Source organism: Neofelis nebulosa, chromosome 13, assembly GCF_028018385.1.
Source record: "Neofelis nebulosa isolate mNeoNeb1 chromosome 13, mNeoNeb1.pri, whole genome shotgun sequence".
Classification (NCBI taxonomy): domain Eukaryota; kingdom Metazoa; phylum Chordata; class Mammalia; order Carnivora; family Felidae; genus Neofelis; species Neofelis nebulosa.
In genome coordinates, this window is record NC_080794.1 from 24792933 (window position 1) to 24811970 (window position 19038).

The 19038-nt window shown below is 36.1% G+C and overlaps 1 protein-coding gene across 3 annotated transcripts in view; it reads left to right on the top strand.

Moving 5' to 3' along the window:
• Nucleotides 1-19038, top strand: part of BICC1 (BicC family RNA binding protein 1) — a 299149-nt gene that overhangs the window by 97974 nt on the left and 182137 nt on the right. For all 3 annotated transcript variants that reach the window (XM_058696372.1, XM_058696373.1, XM_058696371.1), the window contains exon 2: nt 5294-5340. In XM_058696372.1, coding sequence (XP_058552355.1) covers nt 5294-5340 — 47 coding nt within the window. The remainder of the gene's footprint in view (nt 1-5293; nt 5341-19038) is intronic.

The following is a 19038-nucleotide window of genomic DNA, read 5'->3' on the forward strand; positions in this document are numbered from 1 at the left end:
GCCACTGCTTTGAGAAAAAAAATTATTTTCGACTGTTTCCCTTTTCTTAACAGGCCTACATGTGTTTTTTGTTTGTTTGTTTTGTTTTGTCTTTAGAGCAGGTGAGTTTGATTTGTTAATTGTGGACTCTGAAAGCAGGTAGGGAGTTTTAGGAAAGATGAGGCCTGAAATTCCTCATTCTTAATGTGATATACAACATTCAGAAGACACTATTCATTACTGATGTTTAAACTTGGAGTGTTTTGGTTGACTAGGGTATTTGAATGACTTTGAGAATTAAAGAAACTTTAAAAATAAGCTTAATGTCTATTTCTTCAATCAATTCTCAGAACTTTTTATGCCACTCTAGAGTGTTAGATATGAATCATGCACGTAAAGTTTTCTGGGAGTATATAGCAACTGCATCTTCTACATCTTTTTGTGATTCCTCTTTCAGTGAAGTTGGCCCAATTGCCATGGAAGTTTTCTGAAAACTGTGTTATATAGAATAAAGTATCTGGCAAAGCTCTTTAAGCATATTGATTAAGTTGATATAATAAGTGAATGTTTTGAAATTTTAGTGAAGTATTTTTGTGGGAGAATGAGGCTACCTACATGGTTACATTTATCTTTCAGGTGACCTTAACATACAACAGCCTTCTTAGTTGCAAATATGCTACAGTTGGTTTGTGTTAAGAAAAAGGGAGGAATGCCTTGAATCTTTATAAATTTGAAGTATTATTTCTCATTTATTTTATAATTTGAACTTTTTTTTTTGGCTCAGTTTCCACAGGGTTGAGGGAAAAACCCATTGCCTATCACGGGAGTGTTTAAAGATACTCCATACTGTTTTTAGTCCTTGTGTTTTTAGATTTGACTCCAGAAAGCATCAGATGTTATAATGGAAAAGCATTTCAGAGTGAAAAGGATATTTAAATAAGTTTCCATATGCCCTACAAAGAATTTAAAATCGAGCTTACCCCCTCCCCACCCTTTAATTCAGTAATTAACTAGACTTGCCCTGTAGTTTGGGGGAGTATAATAGTTTACACCTGTTTCAACTTTTGCTATTTTTATTGGCTATGGCTTTTGCCATCCCATATTTCTTGTGAAGCAAAAATATCAAATAAAATATGGCAAAACATTGGAGAAATTATAATAAACATAAAAATGAATTGTTCAGCTTAAAATGTGAAATGCTTTACCTGCACGATCTATGAAGCTATGTTTCAGTAGTATTGAAGTAATTTATTCCTGGAATTCTATGTCATGAAAATAAAGACAACTGCTTTCATTGGCAAGTATAGTCCAGGGATTTTACAATCAAATGATTACATTTTGGAACATCAGGCAGAAGTCTGTTATAAAGACATTAGGAAAAGCCTGCTAAGTCATTATGTGTGTATTCCTGTTACTATGGAATATAAAAGGTAGGAGTGTATCAGTGTGTAAGAGTGTGAGGACTCAGTAGAACTGTTATACCACAGAATAGAATTAGACTTCAAAGATCAAGGAATGCTGTGACATCAAGTATGTCTTGACTCATTTCACAGGCAACATTTGCCCCTCCAACCATAATGAAAAGACAACCATTGAGTCAAGATATTATCATATCTCATGTTTTTCTTACAATCCAATTCTTAGATGGTCTTCCTAGAAGCACCCTTCACTCTTCAGGCCTGGCAGTAGCTGCCCAGCTGTAGTGTTGGATTTAAGAGTAAAATGAGTAGCTTTTTAGTACATTGTCCCGATTGAGAACAGCTAAGTTAAATTTCTAATAAGTTTAGTTTGGATAGAGTTGTGATTGTGAAAAGATATTTGGGAAAGTTGTCACTAAAATTAAATTTTGATTTTGGCTTTATCTCACTAGTGGGAGGCTGTGAAAATATAGGCCAAGATCGTAAGTTGAATGTCAGGGCCTTGCCAATGTTGATTCACCAGCACAGGACTTAAATATTTATGGAATGAAAGAGTGAACTTCTTTTTGTTCTTTTCTGCATCTCTAAAATGAACATATTAACCATGGCAGCTTTGCTTGCATGGGGTCAGTAAAAGTCCTTCAGGAGACCCAGCAACCCGGAAATGAGATAAGGAATAGTCACTGTAACGTGCCAATGACTGGGACTAACCATGGTTTATACCTAAGACAGTGATCTCGTTAAGTATCCAACCAGAGTCTTTTTATTAGGGTAATTGTGGGCTTCAGGAATGGACATTACTCTAGATTTAGGGGAAAATCTGTCTCAGATTTGGAGTTTTTTATACATAAACACTTGGAATGAAAAAGGCCAAAGAATTTTGGTATGAGTATTTTTGGTGCTAATGAGTATCCCTGCCTCCTCTTCCCCTGGAAATCGTAAGGTGGTTAAATGTGCAGGTTTCTGTTAAATTTTAGATATTTTTCTGGAACATAGTTATAATTTGAGCCTAAGGAAATCCCACCCCCTCCGTTTTTTTATTCATCCAGGGATTGAAAGGCCATTCTATGAAGTCTATTTAGCTGGACTTCAAATGAAGGGGGATTTAAAGGTTGTGACATAATGAGTTTATCATGAGCAAAATAAATGCCCTAAAGGAAATGTCTGTAATGAACTATAATTGTAATATGAAATTTAAAGTGATGAATTATAAGTTGTGAAGGAGTTCCCTGTGGGTGAATCTTTCTTGCTTGATAGGCTTTTGGAAATATCTTTGATTCTAAAGTTTCTTTTCAAAGAAGAGTTTCCTTCGTGTCACTAGAATTTTCTCACATCTTTGTGCCCTGCTGTGCAATTTTCATTGCCAAGCAATTTTGTTATCGAGTAGGGCCCCTTCAGTTTTTTTTTTTTTTTTTTTTTTGCTTTAGAGATAAAGGCAGCCTAAGAGATGGCTGAGTTGAAGTGCCCCCAAGGCACTTGTTATTAGGTTTGTGTCATTAGGTTTGGGCACTGTCATTTTTATCTTGCCTAGGTTGTCCCTTTAGCTACAGTCAGCCACATTTTCCAGTTTATTTGGAAAGTATGAGCTTTGCTTTTTTGGTTCAAATTTGCTTTTTGTATTTTTAAAAGTTTTATTAATATTGACATATTTCCAGATTAGAGAGTAGAAATCATAATTTGTAGAGTTAACTACCAAGAATGTATTTGTGAAAATGTGTGCTTGAAATGCTCACATGTCTTTGCTCAGTTCATGCTGTAGAAAGTATGGTACTTGTGCAGAAAGTAAAAATAGTACTGGCATTATGTATTAGGTTTGTTTTGTTTGTGTGTGTGTGTGTGTTTGTTTTTTTGCTTCTGTAACAAATTATCACAAGTATAATGGTTTATAACGTAAATTTATTATCTTACAGTTCCAGAGGTCCAAAGTCTCAAATGGGTTTCATTGGGATATACCAAGGTGTTGGCAGGGCCATGCTCCTCCTGGAGGCTCCAGGGGAGAATCCATTTCCTTGCCTTTCCCAGCTTCTAGAGGCCACCTATGTTCCTTAGCTTGTGGCCCCTTTCTTCATCTTCAAAGCCAGCAGTATAGCATCTCTAATGCCTTTCTCCTCTGACCTCTCCTTTCTTTGTTACATGTCCTGCCCTCCCTTTGCTTCTGTTGTCACATTGCCTTCTTGAATTCTGACCTTCCTGCTTCCCTCTTACAATGAACCCCATATGATGACATGCGGCCCACCTGGGTAATTGAGGATTATCTCCCTGTCTCAAGATAATTTAATGTAATTTGATCACACCTGCAAAATCCCTTTGGCCACTTAAAGTAACATATTCAGAGGTTCCAGGCATTAGGACATGACTATCTTTGAGAGGCTATTGTTTAGCCTACCATTAGAATACAGTTTTAAATTTTTTATTTCTTTTTAGCTCTTGTTGTCATACATTTATTCAGAATGTCTTTGGAAATCACAGAAACATGTACTCTGAATTCTGTTTTTTGGATGCAAACATGTGGATAAAAATACACATTTTGCAAGACTGTAGAAGGTGTCTTTAACTGTGAGATTAAAATTGGTGAAAAAATTTATATTTTAGTACTTGCTATTTTTTTTGAGGGAATTTATTTGAGTTTTGAGTCTTCCACTTAACAGAATCACCTGCCACATTTCTTGGGTCATTAATAATTTTTTAAATTGAAGTATAGTTGACACACAAGAGTCTTTAATAATTTTATAAGTGTCCTGGACACACATACATGCATGTATATGCATGTACATGCAGTGCCCCTTGATAGTGTTGACCAGTAAGTGTTTGGGGTACCATGGTCTTCCAGGTTTCATTGCCTAAGAGTTCTTGCTCCAGCTTGTTTCCTTGTCTTGGCCAGTGGCTTCTCCAGTTAACCACTATTCCACCCTGCACCTGAATTTGAGACCCTTTTGGTGTTTGCCTTCTGAAAGATGCAATTTGAGGCTATTGTGAGCAAGGCGCTTTTGTCTCTTTGGTCCCTCTTTCCTTTTAGTCAAATTGCCTACTCCTCTCTACAGATTTAAAAAAAGGTTCACATCGGGTGCCTGGGTGGCTCAGTCAGTTAAGCATCTGACTCTTGATTTTGGCTCAGGTCATGATCTCACGATTTGTGAGATTGAGCCCCACATCCGGCTCTGCACTGACAGCACAGAACCTGCTTGGAATTCTCTCTCTCTTCTCTCTCTGCCCCTCCCCTGTTCACACACACACTCTCTCTCTTAAAATAAATAAACTTAAAAAGGTTCACAGAGTTGTAAGACTTTCGAATGTAGAAAACCGGGTTTCTCATGTATTTATAGGCTACCATTTACATATAAAAACAATTTGTTCAAATGTAATGACCTTTTAATTAATCTCCCATGAAGTTTTATTGTTGTCTGTGACCTTCACTATTACTATTTAATCCTCATGTTGTTTTGTCTTTATCTTATAAATGTGAATTAAAGTGTGAATTGAAGTAGTATGATGCCAGCTGAAACCCAAGTAGATTATATAGTCTCTGCAAAGCATAGAACAAAAAGGAAGTGCTTAGAGCACTATAGTTGGTTATATTGGTAGTTGCATTTCTTCATGTAGTTCCTTAACTATGAAAGGATGAGATTATAATCATCAATGTGTGAAAAGAGAGACCTGAATCTTTCAGACCCAAAAAAAAAAAAAAAAAGTGTGAAATTATCTAAAGATGTATAATTGATTGGATTAGTGTTTTGTTTTTTACCAGCTTTGCATCAGAAATGAAGCCTGTTCTGGCAGTCACTGAGCAAGAATGGCATCTTGCTTACTTTTGTATTCTCATACCTGATACTTGAGAGGTTTTTGAATACAGAGATTGAAAAAGAAACTATTTTAAATGTGTATGTTTTTATTTACAGCTGCTGCTGAAGGAAAAGGCAAAAGTGGGGAAGACTTTTTTCAGAAGGTAAGTTGCTTTGTACTCCTGCCTTGGTGATAATTAAGGAGAAATCAGCAAGTTGCAGTGGCTATACTCAAAACTCCTAAAAACTCCCCTTCCATATGAAGGGGAATAGATTTTCATGAGACAGCTGGAGATGTTTAGGGGAAAGAAAGGGTGAGATGCTCTTTGGGACATAACCATTCTAACTTCTTGCTCCTCCTGAGCACATCTAAGGACATTTTTGCTTGGAGGCAAAGAGGCAATGAAGGCTGCCAGGTGGGCTGTCCTGATTATATTCTTTCTCTGCTGCCCCCTTTTTCTTTTTACCCCTGTACATACCTGACCTGAGACATGGAGAGGAATCCCTCACAGCTTTCCTCATTTCCAGTAAGCATGACCACAGGTGGGATAATATAATCGACAAAAGATGCACCTTTAGACCTGCTTGCTCACTCTTGGTAACCATGTTCAATCTGTCCCTGTCTTCTGAGAGTTCTGAGTTTCAGTGAAGCCAGTCTGGCTAGTCATATATAACAAAGGGAAATGAGAATGGGCCTGACTGAAAAAGGAATAAGGGAAACTATGAATAGCAATTGATTATTTCTAGTCAGCTCTGTTTTAAAATAAGTGCTTTATATAAGGGGAAGATGTCTGTCCTTTCAAAGAAATTGACTCAAGTGCATGTTCTTCTTTCATTTATTTGGATTTATTATATTTGTGTCTTTGTTGTTGGGATTCAGAAAGCATGTATGTAGAAACAAATATACAGGTGTCCTGGAGTGAAATAAAGCAGCAAGTATAGATGAAGTTCAGTAACGCTGGGGAGGGTCGTCAGCCTTTGGAAAAATCAACCTGTGTGTAACCAGATGTGGCCTTTTATGGCCTCTTTATTCTCTTGCCTCTGTGTGAGCTACATGTTTTGTTTGCTAACTTTTGCATTCTCTTCCAGGAATATGTAAGCAAATATTTTCAGAGCCGATGCTTGTGTTGGCATTTCTTCATTCTGAAAGTATTTATTTACTACTTGCTCTATTCCACACACAAAAGAGACTAAAACGAACAAGGCATAGTCTCTGCCTTAAAGAAATTAGTCTGGTGTCTGACAATATTCATATAAATAGCAGGAGAGTCTGGGGCTATAGAGGGTTAAACACTTGACTGGGGCTTTAGAAGATGAGAAAGGACTTCTTGGGTTCCTGAGATGAGGTAGGCTTGGGAAGGCATTCTAGGCAGAGAAACACAATGTAAGAAGGCTAAACAGGGGTGGAAGGATTCTTGTGGCATTCACACTTCAGACCTTTGGCTTGCACACAGGACATCTGAGGAATTCATAGTTCATGGTGAGATATAATATCCTATATGATGAAGTTCCTTATTTGAATGGGGGGGCCCTTTTCAAAAGGGAGTTAAATTTTTAAAATTTAAAAATGCTGTGCTGGCAGAAATAGTTTTCCAGCCCTTCTTTAGGCTCAGGCTGTTGAAGTTTCTGTACTATACCGGAAGCTCCTTACTTGGCATTATCTCTTAGTGATTAATATCCAACTTATCAGTACCTGAGCATTTCAGAATGCCCTGCCCTGCCTTTTACCTAAGGCAGGCTTGCCGTGAGGAAGAACAAAGAAGACACATAGCAAAAATGACAGATCTGCGTTGGGTTGACTGAGAAGGTGCAGGTAGATGTGATCTGTGGAAGGATTTTATTTCATTGTTCTTTAACTTGTGGATAGATGGAAAAAGCAGATTGTTCAGCTTTGTGTGACTGAGACATTTTAAAAGCTGAATCAAAACACGGTGTATGTGGTCATAAAGGACCTTCATTCTTAGAAGATTTGCTAATATTTATCACTCTTTGTGGAGCCATATATACATTCCAGCAGTTTAAACAGAAACACATGTTTGAATCCAGGAACATGTGTGCATCCACCAAACCATGAATTGGAATCATAGATTCCATCCTTGGTCACAGGTTAATGAGGTCCTGAATAACTAAATGGGAGTAATTTACATCTCTTCATTTTCTTCTTTAGTTCAATAGCGTGTCTTCCTGATAAGTGTCCATACAGGATTTGGATTAAACCCTGGGGAAAAAAACCTGTAACTTAATAAAAGGCAAACACCCCAAATTCCAGAAGAGTACTTTTCAGTGTTTTGACCAGACAGAAGTAGACACTATGGTTCATCTACAGTAGAATGAAGTAATGGAGAAGTATGGAATTGTTCTCCAAGAACTTGCTTCTAGTTTTCACACGTATTTCAGTTTCACATAATGGCATTTTGGAAGAATTTAAGAACAAGAAATAGGCCACATTGCTGGTCATTAGCATCTGTGGGAAATTCATTTTCTTTTCTCAGAGTAAGGCAGATATGAAGGCTCCATATGCTTATTATTAAAATATGTTTTGGTTTTGACTCTAGGTGTGTATCACAAACCCAAATTAAAACCTCTCTTGAGTTGACTTTAAAACTTGACCACGCTTATTATTTTATAACCTCTAAGTCTGGAAGGCTACCTTCCTATCTTTATTCTGGCTTTCCCTAGAGAGGAGATTGGAGGAGTATGAGACTTTTATATGTCACTTTGTTGTTGTTGTTGTTGTTGTTGTTGTTGTACCATTAAAATATATGTAAAATCATATACTAAATCTATTCTCATGAAAATATTTGAAATTAAAAATAAATTTAAAATATCATTAAGAAAAAAAAAACCTTTAAGAATAAGGATTGGCAGATTCCCTCAAAGGTTTTCAATTGTAGCTTAACGACTACTAAGATCATCACATACATTGTTTCAGATTTGGAGCTGTAGCAGTTTATACTTAAATTTCTCCTATAGAGTCACATTTATTGTTTCAGAGATTTACCTGGTTTTCTATATGCTCTTTTACTACATGTGTTAGGAATATTTTATTTCCCCTGATGCTCTCTTAGAGCAAAAGACTAACCTGGTATTGCAGAGAAACCCAATAATTTAGTGGCTTAAAGAACAGAGTTATTTCCTTTACTTTCATGTGACATTGTAAGGAGCATATTCCTGCTTCATGGGTGGCTCTGTCCCATGCTGTCAGTTAAAGACCCACATTCCTTCTAAGAAGTAGCTCTGCTACTCCTTAGGGCATGGATCTCATCTTTGTGGTTGATCTGGGTGAGTGCCATGTTCAAATGTGAGCTGGGAGAAAGAGGAAGAGTATGAAGGGGGTGTGCCCCAGTCTTAAAGCCTGAATGTGGTGTATGTTACTTCTCATATTCCAAAGGAGAAAACTTAGTTATGTAGCCTTCCCTAAATGTAGCAATGGACAGGGGGGAGGAGGAGCATATGGAAGGAGGATTGATTTTGCAAGCACTATCTACCAGAAGACCAATAGTTATGACAAAACTATTTGTGTGTGGTCAAAGTGTAATGTCTTCCTGTGGTGTGCTTTGAAACCTTTTGTGTTAGTTTGTTAGGGCTGCTGTAACAGTGTACTGCAACCTGGGTGGCTTGAACAGCAGAAATTGGCTGTCTCACAGCTCAGGAGGTAGTAGTCAAAGATCAAGGTGTCAACAAAGTTGGTTCCTTTCAAAAACTGTGAGGGAGAATCTCTTCCATTCCTCTCCCTGAGCTTTTGGTTGGTTGCTTGGCATCTTTGGTGTTCCTTGGCTTGTAGATGTGTTAGCTCTATCTCTGCCTTTGTCTTCACAGGCATCCTCCCTGTGTGTGTCTCTGTATCCAAATTTTCTCTTTTTATAAGGACAGTGGTCATATTGGATTAGGGCTCACCCCAGTGATCTCATCTTACTAATTATATCTGCAGTCACCCTGTTTCCAAATAAGGTCACATTCTGAGGTGCTGGGAATTAGGATTTCAACATAAGAAATTTTGTGGGGCACAATTCAACCTATAAACACTTCTTTTTTTTTTTTTTTAATTGGGTCATATTCTTTTTATTTTTTATTTTTTTTTTTGAACTTTTATTTTTTATTTTTATATAAACACTTCTTAATGGAGGAAATCATTCTGTAGAAAAATTTACTACAATTAGAAAAAAATTGCTAAAACTTTAAATGTTATTTATCACATTTTCCTCTGTATATTTAACTGCCTAGTCGTTTGTACTAAATTTGTTTTTTTTCCTTATTACAAGTCATTTCTAAATTGTCTAGAACAAATCTATAATTAACACACAAGAAGGATTAAAAAAATGTAATCTGTCATCCCATCCTTGAAAGAGAACTACTGTTTATAAACCCTTAGCATTTTTTCTGTGTATATTAAAAATGCATATAAAGTGCTTTTCAAAAATATTCTCTGATTGGCTGATGGAATTATAAATCAGAATGTTTTCATTGGATACATTCCAAATGTTTTCCTGTGTGAATACTTTGCAAGATCTCCAATAATTGTACTTTTTATTCTTTGGCTTCTAACTATACTTACAAAAGGGAGGGAATGGATACAACTTTATCAATATTCTCTCTAGTTCATTTTCCACCTCTCATGGCAACTTTAATTGAAACACATGGAAATGATTCTGCCAGGATTTTTACAGCTCTTTGGGCAGTTGTTCATGGCTTACTCACTGTCTGTCCTGTTTCCTTTTAATCAGTTCTTTTTTTTTTTTTTCTTGTGAAATAACTATGGCCAGATCTGGGAGGGGAAAATGTGTTACAGTGTATTAGGTGGGGATGAGTGTAGTGATTGTGCTGCAAATGTGACTCATCAAAGCACCATGCTTTATTTAGGAATCCTGAGTCCCAATGGCTGAAGAAGACTAAATCCAGTCAGCATCATAATTGAAAGCCAACTTTTCCATTGCATCAGGTTATATACATTATTTCTCCCCAAAGTATACATCACACATTTTTAATGTAGGGATATTTTTATAGTCTTAAAATGTGTCAGTTTGGAAAAATGACCCATAAACTATGGCTTTTCATGAGAGCTAACAGTAAGACTAACATAAATAAGATACTATTTGGTGGCTTATGTAGTGTATTTTTAGTACCCTCAAACTCATCCTTTTAATTCAAACAGATTACTTTTGTCATTTGAGACTGGAAAGTAGGAAGTGTTGTCTTTGGGGGAAAATTGTGGAAGGAGTATTTGTTTCCCTCTACTCTACGAAATGAGTGTTTCAGGTGATCTTAGATGAGGAATTCTTTAATCTTTTTACTGGGGCGGGGGCTAAGGCAGAAATTAAAGAATTGCTTCTACTTTTTCGACTGGTCATTATTTGTGTATGTTGAATAGATCATATTCCTCTGGTAATAGAAATAAGTTTGGTTTAATTATTTAAAAATGAATTCAATTAACTCACATGATATACTTTCTCTAACACTGATAATTTATACTTAAACAATTTAAATAAAATTTAATTAATTAAAATGTTTATTTAGAGAGAGAGAGTGTGTACATGTAGGAGCTGGGAGGGGCAGAGAGAGAGAGAGAGAGAGAGAGAGAGGGAGGGAGAGAGAATCCCAAGCAGGCTCTGTACTGTTAGTGCTGAGCTAGACACAGGGCTCCATCCCATAAACCTTGAGATCATGACCTGAGCCAAAATCAAGAGTCAGACGCTTAACTGACTGAGCCACCCAGGTGCCCTTGAAATTTGATTTAAGTAAAATTGGTATATTTTAAAATTCTAATCTTAAAGGTAATGTTTTAATATGGCTCACAATTCAAATGTTATGAAAAGATGTGTATTCAGTGAAGAGTATTTGGTGTCATGGTTCTGAAGATATGTGGAGAGGACTGTTGCAGTGTTAGTTCTAATCTTATGCAAAGGTGATCATTAATGGATGTCATTACTAATGGACAGTTAAGCCTTGAAGCTAATGTTCAGAGATTATGAGTGGCCCTAAGAGTGAGTTTCAGTGAGAGAATTTGTCATCATGGTTCTCTCCTATTACTGGCTAACTAAGGATAACTGACCATGTATAAGACTTAGAAAAACGGAACAACCCCTAAAAGCAGGTTGGTTATCTTTTTGAAAGTTGTCAAAGATAAAAATCAATCCTATTTTTATGCCTCATAATTTTCTCTCTCTTCTGTCTAGCAGATAAAGGTGAGTGAGAAAAGATTAAGAAAAGGACCAATCTCAGTGACTTATTCATCATCCATTCTTCTGGTCTTCTCAAGTCTGCCTTGGTGTTTTATCTGGCATGAGAAGCTTAGCTGTGTTGGGCCCATATTTGTAGCATGCTGTATAATCACCTGTAGATTTCCATCATCATATTGTATTTTGGCTTTCATTTCTGGCTGCCATTTCATACAACTGCTTTATGAAAACCGTATTTTGTTTTTTATTCCTCTTTCTGCAACCATGGAATGGGGAATGTCATTAAGATTCCTGTAAAATGTATGTTGATGGTAGTCAATATGCCCTAATTACTACCACAGTTTTTTTTAAGTGAATAATCTTAAATCAGTAGCTGGTGAGAGTTTAGGTTTTTCCAGTAAAAATATTCTTCTTTCTTCTTGAAACCAAACTCAAAGCATTGGGTCATATGGAAAATCCAGTTGAATTCATGAACATAGGTTTGTTTAAGAAGGGTCACCAGGCAGGACTCTGGATTAAATAGTGACACTCAGCATACCTGGAGTAGAATTACAATTGAAAGGTCTAGTTAAATGATTTATTGGTCTTAGTTTAAAAAAAAGGCTTTTGTATTATTTTGTAAAATGTTCTCCTTGAACGGATTAAAGTCCTTAATTCCTATAATTGTCAGCATTTCTCTTAAAATATTGAGATACAAACTTCTTTATTTATGGTTGATACTAAGATTTCAGGACAATATTCACACTATACAGATAAGCCAGAATTACACTAAAAAATGGATATAAGCATATTTGTGTGGGTCAGAAGCAGTTTTTCAAGATAGTGGCATTACCTGTTTCTGAGGAAGGATTAAGTTTGATTAGTTCTTGTCACAGGAACCTTGCTTTTGCTGTGGTAGTCTGTATCTGTGTGTATATTTAATTATATCCTTTGGTTGTCATATGATTCAAATTGTTTTTATACCTAAGATAGCATAAGACAAATTCAGTCTTGTACATACATACAGCATCATTGGAGATGTGTCTGAAGATCAATCTAAAAGGATATTCATTGTGATAATATTTGTAATAACTAAAAATAACCCAAGTGCCTAATGTATGCTTGAAATATGCTAATATGCTATATACAAACTTTATATTTCTAGATAGGCATTAAAAAATCTTGCTTTTTTTGGTAAATATTTAACAACTTGAGAAAATGATCATATAAATGCAAAAATCAGGACAAAAGGTATAGCTTGACTCAAATTTTCTTATATATATTTATGCCTTGAAAAATGATTGGGGCAGGAATTATGCCAAATGTTAACAGTGATTATCTTGGCTGTGAGATTATGGTTCTATGGTTTTATTCTTTCTCTCTACTTTCCTGCAGTGGACAGCTAATACTTTTAAAACCAAGATCAGCCACTACCAACTCATGGAGCAAAACAAATCATGATTGCTAAAAGTTTGAGGTTGCTCATGGATGCATGAATTGTTGACAGTTTATAGCATATACAGTATTTTGGTGAAAGAAGTCTGAGAAGTCATCTGGTTCTGCTTCCCATTAAGTACTGAAGTTCCTTCTGTATCACAACAGTTGTACACTATATATATATATCTGGCACATCATTTTTAATGAATGCTAACTTTTTAGAAAGGCTCTCCCCATTTGTTTTTGTTTTGCTATTTGGAGGTGTAAAATTTTTTGAAGATGGTTTTTTACAACATCTCTATGCCTTCTTTTCTTCCAACTAAAGATACTTAGTTTCTGATTTATCATATGACTTAATTTTCAGACCTCTCACCATTCTCTTCACTTTCAGGAGCAGGATCAGTGTTCTATCTTAAATCTGACAGTGATATCTGGGTACAACATTTTGGATATACCCTGTACCGTTATAGGGAGGTCATAATATCTGTGATATTGATAGGATCCTCAAGTAGCTAAAGATTATATAATCTTCAGGTGCTATGCATTGGTACAGACATGAAGAATTGGCATTTATTGCTATTCTTCACCCAATTGAAGAAGAAAGGCTGGCCCCAATTCACTGCTAGCTAATATTTATGCTAACATAAAATGAAGATACTTGATTTCAGACTGGCAGGTCACGGCCCACTTAGGTATTGCTTACTTCTCTGTCTCTCATTCTACTCTCTCGACCTAACATTTGGCTTGGAGATGATGTGGCCATTATGGTGGCCAGCATATGGAACTATAGAAAGCATCTCTCTGAAAGGTTTCACCTGGCTTCTGTGACTCACTAGTCAGAACTCCTGTATGATTTTCTTTCTTCACTATGGACTCCATAAGGTTGTTCTAGAGTAAAGGACTCAGTGGAAGGATTACAGTCCATAAAATTGATGGGGTCATTGTAGTGCCATTTAGTGTGACTCAAGTGAATGCCGTGATATTTAATAAGGAGCTTAAACTTTGTTGACCTAAAATGGGCTCACAGAAGAATTAGCACATTTTAAAGTTGGATGTGGTGATGGCATATTTTTTCTTCTAGACAGTGCTCTGAATAGTCTTGGATTGATTTTTTTTTCAAGGTCAGGCAGCTAGTTGGTGGCAGCTCACTTGAAGAGTGCTTTTCCAACTTTGTTTGACTGGTTTTTTTTTGACTCATGTTAGTAAAACATAAATGATTTTCTTTAAATCAGCAGTTCTCATGCCCTCTTGGGTGGGCTATAAATAGTTGAGAGAAGTTCTGTCAAGCTACAAGTTTTGCTAGGTAGGGTTCTGAGTTAGGGTTGTTGTAGTGCATGAGAGGAGACAACTAAAAGGCTGGAGGCAAATTAATGCAGTAAAATAAATGGCATGGATTTTGTAGTCTTTTACACCTTGTTTAATCAGATTTCAAAATCACATTAAGTTGGTTGTTGTGAAGTTTGTACCTCTGATATTTTGCTATTATAAAACTTGAAATAATGGTTTGTTGTAATCTCCTGAATCAGCCCTTTCTTGAATTTTGGGACTCTTTTTTTTTTTAAGAACAACTTTTTTCTTGATGTGTTTAATATTTTGTGTTTTCTTTTAGAAAAGGTAGATTATTTTTGGAATTTATTCTTTGGGGAATTCAACCCTTAACCTTGTTTGTATGTCTGAATCGTACTTCATTACATGCCTGCCTTCCTACATAGCCTACCGTGAAAAAGAAGAGGAGCAAGCCATGTTTTGTACTACCTTACTCTGCTTCCCAGCTCATCTAGCCACCACTGATGGGTCTAGATGTGGGATCCAGTGATGGCCATGACCAGTGTGATGGGCTCTGAAAACTCACCTAATGAGATTAATCTCTAACAAATTGGGAAACTAAGACCCAGAGTGATAGTGGGAACAGAATGGGAAAGGTCATGATGTTAGCATGGGGTGAGGGAGAATCCAGGGGGACTGAGTTAGACATTTAAAAGCTGGAATGATAAGGGAGAAGCAGCTGTGAGTAAGCCGAAGAAGCCCATCCACAGAAGGGATGGAACAAAAGCCAGAGAGAAAAGCAGATAGGCCAGAAGTGAGAGAGCCCCTACAGAGAGCAGGCAGTTTGTGCTGCTTCTTAGATTTTGATCTGTAGGTGTACTTGTAGCTTCACCCCTTCTGATGTAGTTGAGAAATAGTGAGGCCTTGTAATCAAGATTTGGATTAAAATGCATAAAAGCCATTCAGTTACTTGAATAATTGTACAATTGCCCTCTCTTCAAAAGGTTTAGGCATTCACACTTAACAAAATTTGGGGTGTGTGTGTGTGTGTGTAGAGTAGTTTAACTCCTCAGTGAATGGCTCCAATTATATTTTGTGTTTGGGGTGCCTGGATGACTCAGTTGGTTAAGCATCTGTCTTCAGCTCAGGTTCCTGAGTTCGAGCCCTGTGTCGGGCTCTGTGCTGACAGCTCAGAGCCTGGAGCCTGCTTTGGATTCTGTGTCTCCCTCTCTAGCTGCCTCTCCCCCGCTTGTGCTCTGTCGCTCTCTCTCAAAAATAAATAAACGTTAAAAAAATTTATCTTTAAAGGAGCAGTGCTCTTTAGATGAGGCATAAGAAAATTTTCTTAAAACCTGTCACTAAACTATGTATATAGCAGCAATACCATAGTGTGTTTAAAGCATGAAAAAAAAACACTACACCAGTGTATGATGAACACTCTTTATATATGTACTATATATGAATAGTACTCTTCTTTAGGGTGTTTCTTTTTGCTAGTCAGTTGCCAGCATTATTCAAGGAAAGGTCACCACTATTAATATCTTAGGTGGAAAAAGCTTGTGCTGTCCCTGTTTTCCAAAAAGATTTTGTTGTGGGATTTCCTTCTTCTTGGCCATTAACGTTAATATTGTTTCAGTCAACATTATACCATTTGTGGGAAATTGTAGTCAGCCAACATGCAGAGGGATTAGTACAGCATGAAACGTTTTCTGTTCTTAATTGTGGTTGAGAAGAACTTTTTGTTACTTTACGTCTCTTTATGTAACATGATCCTTGAATTAAATTATTAAATCCTCTGAATGTTATTCTCTTACTTTGTATGTTTAGCAGTTGTGGCTTATCCTAAACTAGTTCTTTTGTAGTTTTTTATTTCTTTGGGCATAAATTCCTTCTTGAAAGAGCTGTCTTTACACTTTAAGTGGTAAATAAAAAAAAATAGGTTACATAGCCTTTCTTTTTTCTTTTGTTTGATGTAATCAGAATGCTAGGAGAAGTGTGTAAATAAATATGTGTTTTCTTTGTTAGCATTCACTACTTTTAGTACTTTGGTCACCCTAGAATATCGGTCAGTCATTCAAATTTTCTACTTCTTAATGGTTAAAGTGATGATAGGTGGGGAGTGAAGGAATTTAGACATGAAACCAACTATTGGCAAATCTATAGAACCTTTAGTGTTGCTTTCTCAGTTTTTTCTTGACTTCACCATCAATTACTTTTTTTAAGAGGAAAAAAGAAAAACCCAGTTTCAATTCCCATGTGCCTGTTTACTTTGAGAGTTACCCGGAAACCTTAATCCCCTGTGAATGAGAAAACGTTTAACTTAGTTTGAAGTTGTTTTCTTAAATAGAACTTACTGTTAATTTTTCTGTGAGATCTTTGAAGACAATGGTTGTAAGTCAACAGGGGGTGCTGTTTGAGAAGCTCTGTATATTCCCTAGGTTTGCAGGTTTGGAGAGCCTGTTTTCTTGTCTTCAGTCAGTACCTTGAGAGGGAGATATTAACAAAATTGAGGAAATAGTGTATTTCAGTACTTATTGGGAACATGGATATGTGTTTCTTCTCATTTGAGTACCACTCCACTTTAGTATCCCTCTCATACATGAAAAATATGATGAGCTACCTCATAATCTGTGAATCTAAAAACTTTCCTGTTGTCTTCTAGGGTCCATGGGACTGCTAAAGAAGAAATAATTACCACCTTAAAAGGGTTTTCAAGCAAAGGGGGGAAATGCTTATAAGAAGGGGCTAGAGTGAATGATTGTGTATTGGCCTTACAATAGGATGACACTCATGAGATACTTACTGCCTTCCCTGGGAGCTAGGCACCGTCCATGTGCAGGACTGTAGAGGGAAAAGGTGGCCATATAGCTTCTGTCCTTAAGAAGGTCACAATCTAGAGGAGAAAGTGTTTGAGTAGGATATGAGAGATAGGTGAAATGAGTATGTTGAGTATATTGGGTAAGATTAGATTAGGACTTTGTGGAAAAATTTCTGACAGAGAGCAGGGATTAGATTAGGTTAAAATGTCTTCCAGACCTGTGATTTCATGACTTCAGTGTCTTAATGGAGGCAAAATGGAAAGTCATTCCTGACAGAAAGAACCAACTAAGTGCCTTTGCAAAGGCAAAACAAAGGATGGGGAGACCATTTCTCTGTCATATGGTCCAGAAATCAAATGAGTTGAAAGTGATATATATATCATCATATCATTTCATCTAAGTTAGTTATGCACAGATCCAAGTGAAAGGTTGAGAGGGTGAGTAGAAGGATTTGAAATTCAGATTAAATTTAGGAGATCCTGTTATCTATATTCATTGTCTACTGAAAGATGATGAAATTTAAAAAGATAACTACACATTTTGCAATATAAATTGTTTTGCAACTTTTGACTTCTTTGTAAGTGCTGGGTTTAGTGACATGTTATTACTTTCTTCTTCCCACTACTTTCCTGGATGATAAATGCATTCCCAGGAAGATGAGTTTTTAACTATGCTTTGAAACTATGAAGTTTTGACTACTGTAATGCCTTCATTGCATTTTGGGTGATAAAATTTCTAAGTTTGGAATGATGGCTATAAAACAAATAGCATCATTTAAGTAAGTCCTGAACCTTCTTTGATATGTATTTTTTTTAAAAATGTATTTTTCAGGAAGACAGTTAAAAGTTTTGGCTTTGCAGTTTAGTTCTGGCTGTGTTTTATGGAAATCAAACTAAAACTTCTGAGACCAACAGTTCAAGTTTGGCAAACAATAGAAAATTTGATTCTATTTGTATAAAATTAAAGACACCCTTAAAGAAATCTTTGACTATCAATTTATCATTCTGTAGTATTAGGATGAAACCACCAACATAATGATGAACAAATAGAAGAGAAAGCCAAGAATATTTGAGATCCAGTATCATGTGCAGAATAAATATAGCCAATACTCAGTCTTTCAGGAATAGATTTTCTAGTTGAATTAACTGGAATTCTTGTTCCTATTCTCATTTCTCAAACTCTGAGCCATTTTAGTGTTGGTAAACTGAACCTATAGCAGTGTTCTTAACTGTCCTTGGTGTGTGTTTGCCTGAGGACCTTTTAAAAACTCTTGATGTTCAAACTTAGAGATTCTGACTTAATTGTTCTGGAAGTAAAGCTAGGGCATTAGTAATTTTTTTTTAAGCTGCCAGCGACTTTAATATACAGCCAAAGTTGGGAACCAGTGATGTGGAGAATGACAAGTGCAAACAGAAATTATAAGTTCATGTTGATCTCTAATGCTGATAAAAGGGAAGTAATTGTATGTTTTGTGTGTGTTTGTGTCAGTTGCTAATAGATTTCATTTTCTGTTGAGTATCATTCTCCTAGGACTAAGTGTTATTTATTGGTATTATTTCCAAGAGGGTGTACTGTGAAACACTAGTTCTGCATTATGTTAATAAGTATCATATTTTTAAAAGTTCCATGATAAGTTTTGAGGAATGCTGTCATAGACAGTTAAAAAGATTCTTTCCTGTGAGACTGCTTATAGCCTCTAATATGCTAGTTATTTGCATTTTGTGAATTTGTTAGGTAAATCTCTTATATGCAGCACTTCACAATATCATTTGATGAAAAACTTTTTTGGGAAAATCTAGTCTACAGAATTCAGCAATCTGTGAATCATTTGGAAATTCCTTTTGTTTCTTTTGTTTTCTTTTTTTTTTAAACCAAGATGTGTTTTGGGACTGGACGTGGTATAGTTTATACTTTTTAAAAAATATTTTTTAAGTATATTTTTACTTTTAGTAAAAAATATTTTTGCTCAGTGGGCCTCATGACAGGATGAGAGTGTAAATCATTTCAGAGTATGTGATTCTTTTCTAAAACACAACTGTTATCATTTTATATCTGTGCTCTGAGTTTCTTTAACATTTCTCCATTGCCTCCCAGATAAAGCTAGCTTTCCACCTTTGGCACTGAATATTAATTATATTTGGTTCTTTCCTACTTATTTAATTTTGTCTCCCATTGCTCCTCAGAC